Source organism: Herpailurus yagouaroundi, unplaced genomic scaffold (assembly GCF_014898765.1).
Source record: "Herpailurus yagouaroundi ecotype Mexico unplaced genomic scaffold, PumYag 180, whole genome shotgun sequence".
Classification (NCBI taxonomy): domain Eukaryota; kingdom Metazoa; phylum Chordata; class Mammalia; order Carnivora; family Felidae; genus Herpailurus; species Herpailurus yagouaroundi.
The window spans coordinates 10,046,294-10,061,421 of NW_024412411.1; the positions used below are offsets into that span (position 1 = coordinate 10,046,294).

Sequence of the window (15,128 nt, forward strand, 5' to 3'; positions counted from 1 at the left end):
TTTCTTTCTTTCTTTCTTTCTTTCTTTCTTTCTTTCTTTCTTTCTTTATAAATTGTGTTCTCTAAGCATTGCAGGCAGGGGGTCTTCAGAGCTAACTCAGGGATGTGTTGGTGACAGAGTAGAAGAAACAAGAATTTGAGCTTCTCTCATTCCCAAATAGATCAGCTCTTCTTCCTCCTCCTCCTCTACTTCTTTTTTTATTTACTCATTGAGACCGGGGGAGGGGTGGAGAGAGAGAGAGAGAGAGAGAGAGAGAGAGAGAGAGAGAGAGATTGAGAGAGAGAACATGTGGGAGGAGGAGAAAGGGAGAGAGAGAATCCCAAGCAGGATCCACACTACCAAGCACAGAGCCCCATGTGAGGCTCAAACCCACGAACTGTGAGACCATGACCTTAACTGAACCAAGAGTCAGACACTTAATAAACTGGGCTACCCAGGCACCCTTAGATCAACTCTTATATTACTTTTATATATAGTTTAGTTCCATAAACACACAAAAAAATCAAATAAAACAAATAATCCAGTCTGAAAAGTCTTTGTGCTAGATCATATCTGTGTTTTTTTTTACATTGGTTTTGCACACATATTAAACTCCATATATAGAACATTCTATACTCCTAGTTTTCTGTGCTTACAATGATAGTCAGTAGTGATAAATCCTGAAGCACTGTAAATCTTAAACTTCAATCTATCTTCAGTGTACTTTTAGGGTTAAGATTTTTTTTGTATACTAATTATTTGAGAACAGATATGCCATCCTTATTCCTTGTGGTGATGCTATTAATCTATATATACATATACTACTCTAATTAATATTCTAGGCAATTTCATGATATAGTTAACAGGGTTGAGTATTTCCTTTGTGCTGCACAGTATACTAAGAGTTTGAAATGTATTACCTGTTCAATCATTGGAAAAACTCTTTTAAATAATATCATTGTTCCCTACCATTTACAGATGTGACATCTGTAGCAAGGAATCACAGTTGGTAAAAGATGAGGATAGAATATAATCCTAAATCTACTTGCCTCTAAAGCTTATTCTATTTACGCTATAAAAAGATCAAACACTCATGTAGTTGTCAAATGGATCAACCAAAATATATTTAAATAAATATCTAATACTAAAAAAAATTAAAAGAACAAAGATACTATATCCCAATGAGAGGAGTCATCCCTACTCCAACAAAGGCCTTTCATACAGTGAATAAAAAGGAAGATTTAAATGGTTTGCCCAGAATCACAGAGGCAGTCTTATGAACTATGAAACATTATTATTTGATTATCTATTTGATTTTTCACAGTTTTCAAATGTTGAATGATAGGCTTAGGTTAAGTTAACGAAATTAAAACAAACAACAGCACATGTTCACTAAATACCATAGTCTAAGGCAATAACACGTTTGGGTTGGAAGTGTAAGATTTGAAGTAGGGAAGACATCATGAAACATTGAAATCCCACTGTAGTGCCACCTTCTTGACCAGGAAAACTAATAACCTCTTAATCATGGGTACTGACTCCAAAGATGCTTCATTTTGAACCTCTTATTCTATGTGAAGAAAGCTTTAATGGAGATTAGATCCATGGGTCATTATCTAAAGAGACTTAGATAGTAATTCTGTACAAACTCTGAGAAGGTCAGTAGACAGAGGAATCATTCTTACCCCAAAACACTCATCATCTTTTTATTAACTCTTCAAGCAATTCAGACAAAAAACAATTGGCTACCTCTTATCAGCCTGATGATTGAGATATGATAACCCTCTTGAAGTGGTTAACTTACAATTTGCATTGTAAATTAGGGTTTTAAGGCTCACCCTATTATTCTTCCTTGGGAGGTTAGCTAACTAGGCATTCTTCCCCAATGGGGCCTATCATCTGTATTCTGCAGCTGTATTCCTTACCTATTTTCAGGTACTATTTGTGAAGGTTGTGAGAAGGAATAAACACAAACTTTATTTAAATAAAGGTGTAAGTTACAATACGGACAATCCCTGACTCATGATGGTTTGATTTATCATTTTTTGACCTTAAGAAGGTGCAAAAGTAATACACATTCAGTAGAAACCATACTTTGAATTTTGATCTTTTCCAAGGCTAGCCAGCAGGTGTTATGATACGTTCTCACAATTCTGGGTTATGGTAGTGAAGCTGGAGCTCCCAGGTGGCCACAAGATAACCAGGGTAAATGACCAACACACTTACAACCATTCTATACTCAAATGACTATTCTGTTTTTCAATTTCAGCAGTGTGCGCAATAGATTACATGATATATTCAACACGTTATTATAAAATAGGCTTTGTGTTGGGTGATTTTCCCTGACCGTAGGCTAAATGTAAGTGTTGTGAGCATGTGAAGGTAGGCTGCATAAGCTATGAAGTTAAGTAAGTTAAGTGTGTTAAACTGATTTTCAACTTAACAATATTTTCAACTTACAGTGGATTTACCCATACATAACTCCACGTTAAGTAGAGGAAGATCTGCACTGTTTTTACAAACAAAAATGGGAATCACCTTGGCCTCAATTATTTCCTCAATTATGAAATTAAAGTTAGCCATTGAGACATACATTATATTTAAATTTTTTTTTCTCATGGCCTTATAAAATCCCAGTAAAAAATATTAACTAAGGAATACATGTAGAAACAGGAGATAAAAATTATCAACATGAGAGAAATCAGATTTCTGTTACACAGTCTTCAAATTTTGACAATTAAATGTCATATGCAACTGATTTTTATAGCATTTTCAGTCAAAAAGCAAAGACACATCTAATATTAACAATAGTAATATACTAATGAATGGCAATCCATTCATAAGCTCTTATAATTCTTCTGTTAATTCCATGATGCATGGATGCACCTGGCATGAAATTCTGATTGTTCTGTTTTCTACTTTCATGTTTCTCCTAGTCTCCTTGTCAAAATCACCATCCATTGAAGGCAAATAGCATTTCATGTTACCAACATACTAGAGTTCTTTGTCTATTCTCCAGAGTGGACAGTAAAAGTAAAATTATTTCCAAATATCATCTATTTTGCAGGTCACAGATCTTTAAACTTTGACTGGTACCTGATTTTCACTACACAAAAATTTGTATCCAACCATCTTGAAAAATACATGCAAAGACTGTGAATATTCAGTTTAATTTGTGGTTTTAACCCCTACATTTTCACATTCAAGGGAAACATCTGTCCTACTAATCATTGTTACTTTCATTTCAACAGACAATGCATTCAAATACTGATTAGAATAAGATGCTGGGAGCTTCCAGTGCATATCAAACAGAAGAACAATGAACACCCAGATTACATTAGAAGGACTGTGACTAAAGACATTTAGACAGAATATGTGTTGATAGGGTAATTATTAGTTGGAGTAAATTGCAATGTAGAAGCTTTAACAAGTACTTGTATAAATAGTTTCTTTTCCACAAAAGAGATCTTGTGGTACAGAAAAAAAATGGTTCCTACTTCTAACAATCTCCAAAATCAATCGCCTCAATCGTAAGAGTATTTTTAAACTTTCACTCTGAAGTGTAGTATATGTATTTAATTTGAGTGAGTACTTTTTTTGTACTGGAAGCCATACCTGATCCAGTGATTTCTTCTTTGCCCCGTGCTGTGAGAATCAACAGAGAACTGATGCTGTAAGACAAGCTACCTGGAGTGACCTAAAATGAAAAAGACATTTTGAAATTAGGGAAAGAAACCTGCAAACTTTAGTAAAGATGGCTTCATAATAGGATGTTTTTCAGTCATTCAACATTTACAGTATTGAGCCCAGTTAGCTGTGGGCATGCAAGTGAAAAAGAGAGAATGGAAAAAACCTAGCTAAATGTCACTAAAATTAGTGATATGAATGGATGAGCAATGAAAAATGAAAAAAAAAATCCTTCATCTGCATGAGTTTATAAATTATTTGAGAGAGAAAATATCATATGAAAAAGATCCACTAATTGTAGTATATCAAATACATAAATCTGAATTATTTTATACAAAGTTTCTTTTTTATACAAAGTTTCTACAAGTAACTTTTTAACTGAGGATGCAATTAAAAGTAAAATGTGAATGGGATTAAAATGGAGGCTTCCCAGAAGATGATTACTTCTGGAGAAACTACAGGAACCCCCTAGGTCACGAATGTTTAGTCCTAATTCTAGAGAGCAGATGTCCCCTGGAAGAAAAGGGATTACAATAAACACACACACACACACACACACAACCTATATCCACACATATATGTACACATACACCTATATACATATACATATGTGTGTATAGATATGTAAGTTACCACAAATGGCTTTATTTTATGAATGTTATTGGTTTTTGATATAAATCTCAGTCACCCTAATTAAAAACTACATTCTATGGTGTTCACTCGGCATCATATTAAAAAGACTGGTGTCGGGGCGCCTGTTTGGCTCGGTCGGTTAAGCGTCCGACCTTGGCTCAGGTCATGATCTCACGGTCCGTGAGTTCGAGCCCCGCATCCGGCTCTGTGCTGACCGCTCAGAGCCTGGAGCCTGTTTCAGATTCTGTGTCTCCCTCTCTCTCTGCCCCTCCCCTGTTCATGCTCTGTCTCTCTCTGTCTCAAAAATAAATAAACGTTAAAAAAAAAATTAAAAAAAAAAAGACTGGTGTAAACTACAAGGGCTTCTTTTATACACCTCCATCTACACCTGAGGCTTTCATAATTAATTTTATGAATGTAAAAAAAATTTCTGCACTGGTGAAATTAGTGGCTTATTGATTAGTATGTTTAAGATATGCAGATCTGCTTGTATGCTTTAGTAAGGCTCCCCTCTCCTTTCACAAGATGTAAGAATCATGATATAAGAATTGAGTGAGGCTTGTAAACTATTTCCTCAAAGATAGTGGACACAGCTTGACCCTAAAAAGATCCATGTATCCAACTTATAATGTAGGAGACCTTAATTATAACTATAATGCAGGAGAATACAATTGCCTAACGACAGCTATATGTGTTACCTGTTCACATCCACCTCAAGTGAAGTTTCATACCAGGTGGTAGTCAGAACAAGTAAAAGCACCACATGACTTCTGGCCACAATGATTTTGACCACACTGAGATTAAAATATAGGTTGTAATAAATTGTTTTATGTTTGATTGCCAATGGATATCTATATTTAATAAATTTATATGTATGTCAGAATTTGGCTTAACTCGTTTTTATTTTAACTTGATACCAAAATTACAGGTGTAGACAACCCTCAACCTGAAACTTCTTTGGTAGTTAGCATTATCTACTGGAAAAAAACCTGCGAGGTAAGGGTGACCAAATGGGTATAGCTCAGCTTGCATCAATTATCTGAGTACAGTTCTCCTAATCTTCAAGTCCTCTCCACTGACCCCTTATGGTGAGGGTCATTGCTCTCCAGAGATCTCTATAGATCAATGATTTCAATCCAGAAGCAGTCACTGAACACATTCTCTTTGTTAGGCTCTGAATTTAGCACTGGTGATACAGAGATATACAAGTAAAAATCATTACTGTCTTGGAGTTCACAGTCTAGTAAGGAAGCCTAACAGTTTATAAGATAATTATGATTTAGTATGATAAGTAGAAGGTGAGATAGGCTAATAGCTAAAAGCAAAGTTATGGATAGATATACAATTGTGGAGAAGTTATTAAATTCCCCTAAGTTTTATTTTTCTTATATTAGGAATAAAAATAACAAATGCATATGCAAAGGTTCGCACAGCAGCTGGCACACAGTAAGTGATCATAAATGCTAGCTGTTATTATGTTGTTAAATGAATTCCTATATGTATTTATTTAATCATCCAACAAATACTTTAATTCATATTACTTACTATATATCAGGCATAGAGAAAAAGAGACATAGTCCCTGCCACTTTAAAGCTTTTTGAGCTGTATATATACATTATGAACGCATAGAGGGGCTGAAAATTATGAGATCTCATTCTGCTTGATATATTCCTTTAAGAAGCTTATTCAGGACATAATTTTTATCTTTCAAAAATCTCCAATTTTAACATGACTATTTCCATAGAAACTGGAATTAGGTTAATGAACACCCTTTACAAAAGTGTCAAACCCAGGTCTTCTACTGCTATCAATTTATCTTGACCATTACCCATGGGTAGGTATAAGACAATTCACCAAAGGCAATAGCAAACCAAAGATATGGATGAACAATGCTTAATTTAACATGGATCAACAAAAATGTGAGTCAATGGAATCAAGACTTTATGTTTTGTTCTTTATTGGATATGTAGTTAACAAAATGCCTGGTAAACTGGGTGAACTTAAAAAAAACTAATGAGTGAAACACTAGCATGTAAGATAGCATTCAGACATGCATACCAAAAATGTGTCCAAATGATTCTTAGCATCATCTTTCAATTATTTATGATAACAACACTTATATAAATCAGTGTTATATTTAAAGTAGAAGAAATGTCACTTTGTCAGCTATAGACACAGCCACCTCAACAGACACTCAAACTTCTTCAATGGGGGCCCACTGCTCTGAAGTGCTTTGGTGCTGTTATTCAAGTTTGACAATTGAAGTTGTTCAAAAATGAACCGCTTTGCAAAACAGAGAAGAATTTGGGGATGCCAGGGTATCTGAGTGACAGGGAGAAAAGAAGAGGGATAGGGACAGTAGGAGTGTCAGAGATGGAAGGAAGGGATCAATGAAATTGATGGTCATGCCCACAAACTTCCAAATTTTCAGTAAAACAAGCAAAACTCCTAACTAATGTGATAGTTATATTTTATGGAAGTTACTAAAAGAAATTCCTTGCAGATGGCATTGACATAGTGTAGAAGAGTGTAAGCTCCCTGGCAATTAACAGACTCCTTAAAGAAGGGCTTTCAAATGTCATAGGCTATAAAGTCCAGAGAAGTAAGCGTTCAGGAAAATTTCATAGAGATAAAGAAACTCATTAAACATAAAAACAAAACAAAACAAAACAAAAAAACAAAACAAAACTAGGGGCACGTGGGTGGCTCAGTCAGTTAAACATCTGACTTTCAGTTCAGGTCATGATCTCACAGTTCTTGACCTCAAGCCCCACATCGGGCTCTCTGCTGTCAGCATGGAGCCTGCTTTGGATCCTTTGTCTCCCTCTCTCTCTCTGCCCCTGCCCCTCATACATACTCTCTCTCAAAAATATATAAACATTAAAAAAACCATAAAAACGTATTTAAATAATATTCATGCAATATAACACATTTACCTAAATCTCAGTGTAGTTGGCTGAATGACAACTCCTTCCTTCAAAGGTGTCCACATCTTAATTTCCAGAACCTATGAATGTTCCCTTACACAACAAAGGAGACTCTATAGTTGTGATTAAATTAAGGATCTCGAGATGGAGATATTATCCTGGATTATCTGGGTAAGCCCAAAGTAACTATAAAGGTCCTTATAAGTGAAAGCTGGAGGCAAGAGGAATTCAAAGATGAGATTTCTCTCATCTCTCCATCTCTTAAAGAGAGAGATTCAAAGATGTTATACTGCTGGCTTTGAAGATGAAGTAAGGGGCCATGAGGAAAAGATGTGCATAGTCTCTGGAAATTTGAAAAGACAAGGAAATGGATTCCCCCTAAAGCCTCCAGAAGAAAAGCAGCCTGGCTAACACTGTGATTATAGCTTAGAAACATCTCCAACCTTATTAATAAGATACTAAATTTGTGTTGTTTTAAGCCATGAAATTTGTCATACTTTGTTATACCAACAGTAAGAAACTAACACACTCAAATGAGTAAATCTTGATTAAGAATCAGATCCACAACGTTTTCAACACATGGCCAAATAGTAAGAAACATACATGAATTAGATTGCTAAGACACAGACAGAAGGGAGGATGAAAACCACTGAACTGTACAGTTTAAAATGGTTAATTTTATGTTAAATGAATTATATCTCAGTAAACATCAATCTACAATCAATCAATAATTTACCAAATACAGATTACACAATAATAGCCAAGTTTTGCTTTAACCTATTGTTTGTTTCAATGTAACACTGATGCGCTTTGCTATTTTTCTGAAAATGGAACTTTAATGATGGTGGTGGTAATGATGATGATGATGATGATGATGATGATGATGATGATGATGTTGTCAATGAATGTTAAGAATTTTTATGATGACAACCAGCTTGTTTATTGTCCAGTCTGTTACTTTAATGTGTGTTCCCACCCTAAAGAAATATAATAAATGAATAATAAATATCATACCCATTATTCATTGACTTGATTCTGATCCACTAGCTTTGCCTCCCTACCATTATCCCTTAATTTTTTTTTTTTTTACCATCTCCTTTCCTACTGACTTCCACCCAACTTAATCTCAGTCTAAGATACTCTTCATCAACTACCCTGAATATTGTTTTTGCCTCTATTCCGGAGTGACCCTGTAATCTGCCTTCCAAGAGGGCATCCAGCCCCTGGACTCTATCTTTCTCTAAACTGAGATACGATTGGACAGTTCACCCCTAAATGGAGATAAAGATTTTGTATCATCACCACTAGAATACTGGGCATGATCAGGTAGAAAAACAGACTCATGAATGAAGGAGGTAGGTCAAGTCAGTAGCAGGTAGGGAGGCTATTTTGCAGTGCAGGCTTGAAGACTGTAAAGAGCTTGGACCACATCATGGGGTGATGTGAGCTCAGATGTAGAGAGAGCTAATGAGCTATTTTGTCCCGGCAACTAAGAGTATTGGCCCAGGTATTAAAGACAATAGGAAAATTTGAGCTTAGTGGCTTCTTGTTTAAGAATATTGAAGGCGCTGGGGTGCCTGGGTTGCTCAGTCGGTTAAGTGCCCAATTTTGGCTTAGGTCATGATCTCCTGGTCTGTGAGTTCCAGCCCCCAATTGGGCTCCGTGCTGACAGCTCAGAGCCTGGAGCCTGCTTCAGATTCTGTCGCCCTCTCTCTATGTCCTTCCCCCACTCATGCTCTGTCTCTCTCAAAAATAAACAAACATTTTAAAAAATTAAAAAATACAAAGAATATTTAGGGTGCCTGTGTGACCCAGTTAGTTAAGCCTCTGACTCTTGACTTCAGCTCAGGTTATGGTCTCAGAGTTTGTGAATTTGAGCCCCACATAAGGCTCTGAGGTGACAGTTGCAGAGCCTGCTTGCAGTTCTCTCTCTGGCTGCCCCTCCCTCCCTCTCTCTCTCTTTCAAAATATGCTTTAAAAAAGAATATTGCATATAGTATATTAATAAATGTCCCCCCCCCAAGAATCCATTATGAGGATGCATCACACTAAAACAGACATTTGAGTCTTCATTAGGGTCAACTGTACAGATTTTTATGAAGCTTACATCTTGGATTCACATTTAAGATGATGAGGTCAATAGGAAGCCTAGGCAGATATTTCAATCTGTATGAAGCATTATGTGTATTTATTTATTTTTTAGGTGGCTGACATCTTTATTGCTTTGGAGTTGGGGGGTAGGCTTTCAGGAGCTCTTGATAGGGCGACCTGCTCCCTCTTCACCATCTCAGGCTTGTTCTTGTAGATCATGTGCCTGATGCTGCTGAGAGTGCCCTGGGCAATCTTTTTGGTGACAGGCCACAGGGAGGAGGTGGCGGGCTTTTGCTGGCTGGATTTCCCCTTCACGGCCACCACTACACCTTTGCCATCAGCCACCAGCTCCACACTCACAGTCTTGTCGTGAATCAGCCCACTGTAGCAGGAGTAGTTACGAGCCTTCAGGTTATTGAGTTCTGTGTTATGTGTCTGCTTGTTCCTCTTGATCAGGAAGCTGGAGCACTTCTGCACGACCATCCATCCACTGCAGGTGGACAGAACCAACGGCCAGAGACAGAAAGAGCTATTTATTTTTAAGCTAACATTTAGTGATTGTGATGGACCAAGCATTGTGGTAATCACCTTCTCTGTAGCATATTATGTAATCATCATAACAGATCCAAAAATTTGGTTTAACTTTTCTATTTTATAAGTGAAGAAACTAGAGATCAAACACTGAATAACTTTACCCAATTAGTAAACACTGATACCCTGATTCAGTTCTACATCTGTTTCACTGTAAACTCATGCTTTAAACTCCTTTGTTAAAAAATAACCTATTTTTTTTAAAATATAAACAGTGTACTGGATCTACTATCACTATAATTTAAGCTTTAAAGAATCATTTGAGTCATTATTTTTTTATTTTCATTTCTTTTAAGGCAGATTGGGTAATTCACAAAGCAAAATACCTTCTAATAATTTTTACTATATTTACTGCCTTGTCCTTTCATTTGAAGACATATACACTAGAGAAAATGGCTGAATTTTCCTATGGAGAGAGCTCTTGCATTCTTTCAGAAATTCGCTACTATTATAAAATAATTATCTTAATTTCAATGAACAAATGCAAGGACTAATGGCAAATCACTAATGGAGATTTTTATCAGGCACTCAGTTATTAAGACTTAAAATGTATGGGAAAGTGTTACTCTGGAAAAGAGAATTATACAGAATTACACAAGGCTATAATAAATATTGCAGCTTGACTGCATACTAGGAAAGGGATGCAAGTTATTAAGAAACACATCAGGTTCAGAGATCTATAATTAATCTTGTCAACGGATGTGGCAGGACAGATTTCTATTTAAACTTGCATTTTGATGAGGCTTTTCCCTCATTTACTGTATCAGTACAGAGCACATTGGAGACCCAAGGGACCTAAACCCATTACAGTGGTTTCATAGTCAAGTTCATGCTCATTGCATGCCCTGCCTTGTGCTTGGTGACATTAAATATTTAACTAACTGTGACCATGATGTTGTTGAGAAAGCAGCAGCTTTTAGCGCATCTTTTATACACACTGTTGAAGAACAAATACAAAACTAAAACCTCTCTAAGATTCACTGTAGAATAAATGGTCAGGGGACAACATAATCTGTTTAGCTCCTGTAACTGAATTATACTAGAAAGCTTCCTCATTATATGTAGGTATCATATTCTATAGCAGCTAAGTGGAATGTAAAGAGTCATAAGCAATAATTCTGTCATTTGATTTTAACATGTAAGCACAACTTGGATAAGAAAGCATGCTTCTAAACCCTGAAACAGTACTAGAGAAGGTAAATTACTTTGGAAACTGAGAGATGAATTAAATTATTATCTTTTAGTAACATTTAAAACAGAGGAAACAGTTGTACATCAAGGAAAAACGAGGTCTCTTTAGTAAACAAATGGGTGAGCTGTGGAGTTTTATTTTGATCAGATTTATTCCTCATGATTTGCCTTTGGGAAAGAAACAGCGAAGTTAATTTTTAGTGTTGCTCATACGCTTTCTATTAGTTACAGTTATTTTTTTAGAAGTTTCCATTTTTAACCATAATTCAGCAGCATGCCACTTTAGCTTGTGATAGGACATGCATTTTATACATTTATATAATTAATGGCACAATAAAGTTAATGGAAAATGAGAAGTGTTTCTTTTATTAGAATACTACAAATGACACAAAGAAGACCTGTTTCTTTTCTATCTCATTCTCAACCTCCTGAGTCCAAGTAATTTCTTATCTGCATGGTATCAGATAGGTGGAATATGATCTATTCTACAACACGCAATAGAACAGTGGACAGGAGGGGCGCCTGGGTGGCTCAGTCGGATAGGCGTCTGACTTCAGCTCAGGTCATGATCTCACAGTTTGTGAGTTCAACCCCGCATCAGGCTCTGTGCTGACAGATCAGAGCCTGGAGCCTACTTCGGGTTCTGTGTCTCCCTCTCTCTCTGCCCTTCCCCTGATCATGCTCTGTCTCTCTCTGTCTCAAAAATAAATGAAAACATTAAAAAAAAAAAAAAAAAGAACAGTGGACAGGAAAACAAAGAAAAAAATACCATTAGTAGATAAATGTTTAGGATTTACTGGATCCAGTTAGAAGGATTCTAATACCCTGTATAAAAAGTTCCTTGGTTTAAGAGAAATCAGAGAAGTTTTATATAACTGTTATTCTAAGGGCCCATTTTATAGCATTTTCATTTGATTTAAGTCACCAAGCATTAATTCTCTTCATATTTTATTGATATATAATACAATATCACACATTTATTTGTCTACTTGTTATCTTCTCCACTAGAATGAAAATTTCACTCAATTTTTTTTTTTTTTTTTTTCTTTTAACCTTCCTATATAAAGGCTTTTGAAGATTACTTCACTTTGATGGTCTGTGAGAAATAACCAAGGACTATTCCTTGCCTACCATGCAAACAACAGGCAGTAATTATTATTTTTCTCTAGGCACATCAATCCAGGGGTCTCTGGACCCATGGGGAGTAAGGGAATAGTGAGCATTTATCTTAAAGGTTAGAGAAGTTTACACAGAGAAGCCATGGGTACAATTTTGTCTTTTCTCAAAGTTATTGTAGTTCCTTTTCTACTATAATACCTTAACAATGTCTGTCTTCTTGCTGATTTATACCCTAGTCTTACTGAAGTTCTTCCACTTCCTAGAATATATCACATGCCCCACTTGTCTCTGGTCCTTTGCATCTAACCACCATCTGTCTGGATTAGGGTCTTCCTTCAAACCCCACTGCTCACCCTTATGGTCAGTCTGGTGTTACCTCTTTTGAGAAGTCTTTCCTAATTCTGACTCTGCATTTGGCGTTCCTTTTTGTGATCTCATATTATCATGGATATCCCATCCCATGTTTACCACTCCTAACCACCACTCCAACTGTAACTGTTTTCAAGTTTGACTTCTTCAACAGAGCAGAAGCTTACTGAAGGTAGATCTCACAACATGTTTCTTCATCATTGTGTCTCCATATATTAACTAGGTCCCTAATACAAATATATTTACATTTTATGGGCATATGTGCACATATAATGGTAAGGTATTTACATTTTACCAGTGATAAATGGAAATATCACTTGTCACAGAAAAATATTATCACTAATATTCTAAAATGAACTGTAAAATGTCAAATTATTTTCAAAATATTTTGCTTGTAAAAAAAGTAATCTATTAATGAAAATCTTCTACTTATTGCCATGTATTTATGCCAGTTTCTGGCACTCGAGAGGCCAGATTTTGGCCACCAGGAGAGCTCAGGCATAGAGTTCAGCATTCTTCAGTGACCACTTTGGACCCCTAGGCTGAAACGATGCTCTGAGCTTTCATGACATTGGCTCAATGACATGAATGCCAGTGGCTGTTACACATTTTCACTGAAAGGAGACAAAAATTGTGCCATAGCTGGAAAAATCAGAAATATTGATAGGAAGACATGTATTATTATTTTTTTCTATATTGTAACAACGACTCAATATTTTTGTTTCCAAATGATTACCCTATTTTCTTGTAGGGGCATTAGATTATTCTATAAAACATCCCTCCACCGTGGTATCACTACCACTTTATTTTTACCTATCAGCATTTGTATATGGTTCTGTGGCTTTCAGCAGCCCCTTTTCTTCCCATAAAACCCTCACTCTATGATGCTGTGTAACTTGAAGTTCCGCAGTGTCCTCTCACTGTGAGCAACATCTGAAGGATAAATGTGCACTTGTGTCACTTATCACACCTTATCACACCTTAGTGTGTACATGGAAGTTAGTTTCTATAATAGCTGGGGAAATCTGAATCACAATGTCACGCAACTGAGACAGAAATTACATCTAAAGTGACAGGTAACAGCAAGTACAATATGAGGTGGATGAGTTGATATATATGGATTATGATAGGGAGACCAGGAGTGTGAGCCAAGATTTTGTTTTAACGATCATCAGTGGTGTTTTGACCTTTATAGCACTTTCATATTGTGACTATTCTCTGAAGCATAGAATTCTGATCACTGACAATCAATCAATAAGCTGTGATGGATGAAGAAGGTATCCTTCTGGTCTGAGGCAGACACCAATGTGAAACGAACCACTCCTTGTGAATACATGTGAAGTGCCAGATGCTGAGACTCTTTTTTTTTTTTAATGTTTATTTATTTTTGAGAGAGAGAGAGAGAGAGAGAGAGAGAGCAGGGGAGGGGCAGAGAGAGAGGGGGACAGAGGATCCAAAGCGGGCTCTGTGCTGACAGCAGAGACCCTGAAGTGGGGCTTGAACTCACGAACCGTGAGATCATGACCTGAGCCGAAACCAAGAGTCAGGCGCTTAACTGACTGAGCCACCCAGGCGCCCCTACTGAGATTCTTTTTGATACACAGTATTGACACAAGTCTGAGAGGTAGGTATTACTATTCCAGTTTTATACATGTGGAAACTGAGGTTTAAGTTAAGTTACAGAGAAACCAGGGATGAATCTAGAAATTGAATCCAGTTATCCCAGAAATCAAATTCCAGGCAACTGGGTATCAAAATGCTGCCAAAGCTATAATTATGGATCAGGGTCCACCCTTTTTTCTGTATTGAGATTTCCTGGGATGCCCTCAAAAAGGCTGATGAAAGTGACAGATATTCTTCCTGGAAAATAAAAATACTTATTTTTGTATATTCTTTTCCAGAATTCATGGACTCTGAAATTTATCAACAGACACCCGGATCTCAGAATAAAGACAATCTATAGGGAAGAAACCCAGTCTTATTAACCTTTGCTTTCTCCTTGTTACATAAGATCCTTTCCAGGCATGGAACTGGTGTGAAGACTGTTGAATGAATTAACTGAATTAAAGAATGAACGAATAAAAAAGTTCTTCTAACTCACTGCTGCTAATTCACATTATGCCTGTGTGGGTGTCTGGCTTAATTACATACCATTATATCTCATGTTCTAATATTTATTGAGGATCTATTAAATGTCAGGCCCTTTTTCATCAGTCTATGTGCATTATTTAATTTAATCCTTACCATGGTTTTCAATAGCAGACATTACCTTTTTATAAACAGTGAAGATTTGTAGCAAATCCGCATTGAGCAAGTCTGTCAGCACCATTTTTTTAAACAACATTTGTATACTTTGTGTCTCTGTATCACATTTCGGTAATTCCTGCAATATTTCAAACTTTCTCATTATTAATGCAGTTGTTATGATCTGTGATCACTGATTTTTAATGTTTATTTTTGAGAGAGAGAGAGAGACAGAGCATGAGCGGGGAGGGGGCAGAGAGGGAGGGAGACACAGCATCCGAAGCAGGCTCCAGGCT

General features: G+C 36.4%; 2 protein-coding genes across 5 annotated transcripts in view; both read right to left on the reverse strand.

Annotated features, from left to right (window-relative positions):
- The window catches only part of TENM4 (teneurin transmembrane protein 4), a 2,953,639-nt gene that overhangs the window by 2,191,683 nt on the left and 746,828 nt on the right, over positions 1-15,128 (reverse strand). For all 4 annotated transcript variants that reach the window (XM_040489711.1, XM_040489706.1, XM_040489709.1 and 1 more), the window contains exon 4: positions 3,595-3,676. The gene's annotated coding sequence lies outside the window, so the exon portion shown is untranslated. The remainder of the gene's footprint in view (positions 1-3,594; positions 3,677-15,128) is intronic.
- LOC121039474 (60S ribosomal protein L28-like) lies at positions 9,267-9,924 on the reverse strand. The gene has a single exon (XM_040489713.1). The coding sequence runs from the start codon at positions 9,892-9,894 to the stop codon at positions 9,427-9,429; it is 468 nt and encodes a 155-aa protein (XP_040345647.1). The 5' UTR covers positions 9,895-9,924; the 3' UTR covers positions 9,267-9,426.

Bases quoted from the DNA above. Each gene is read 5' to 3' on its own strand.
- LOC121039474 (XM_040489713.1), bottom strand. From the start codon at position 9,894: ATGCTTGGTCCATCACAATCACTAAATGTTAGCTTAAAAATAAATAGC.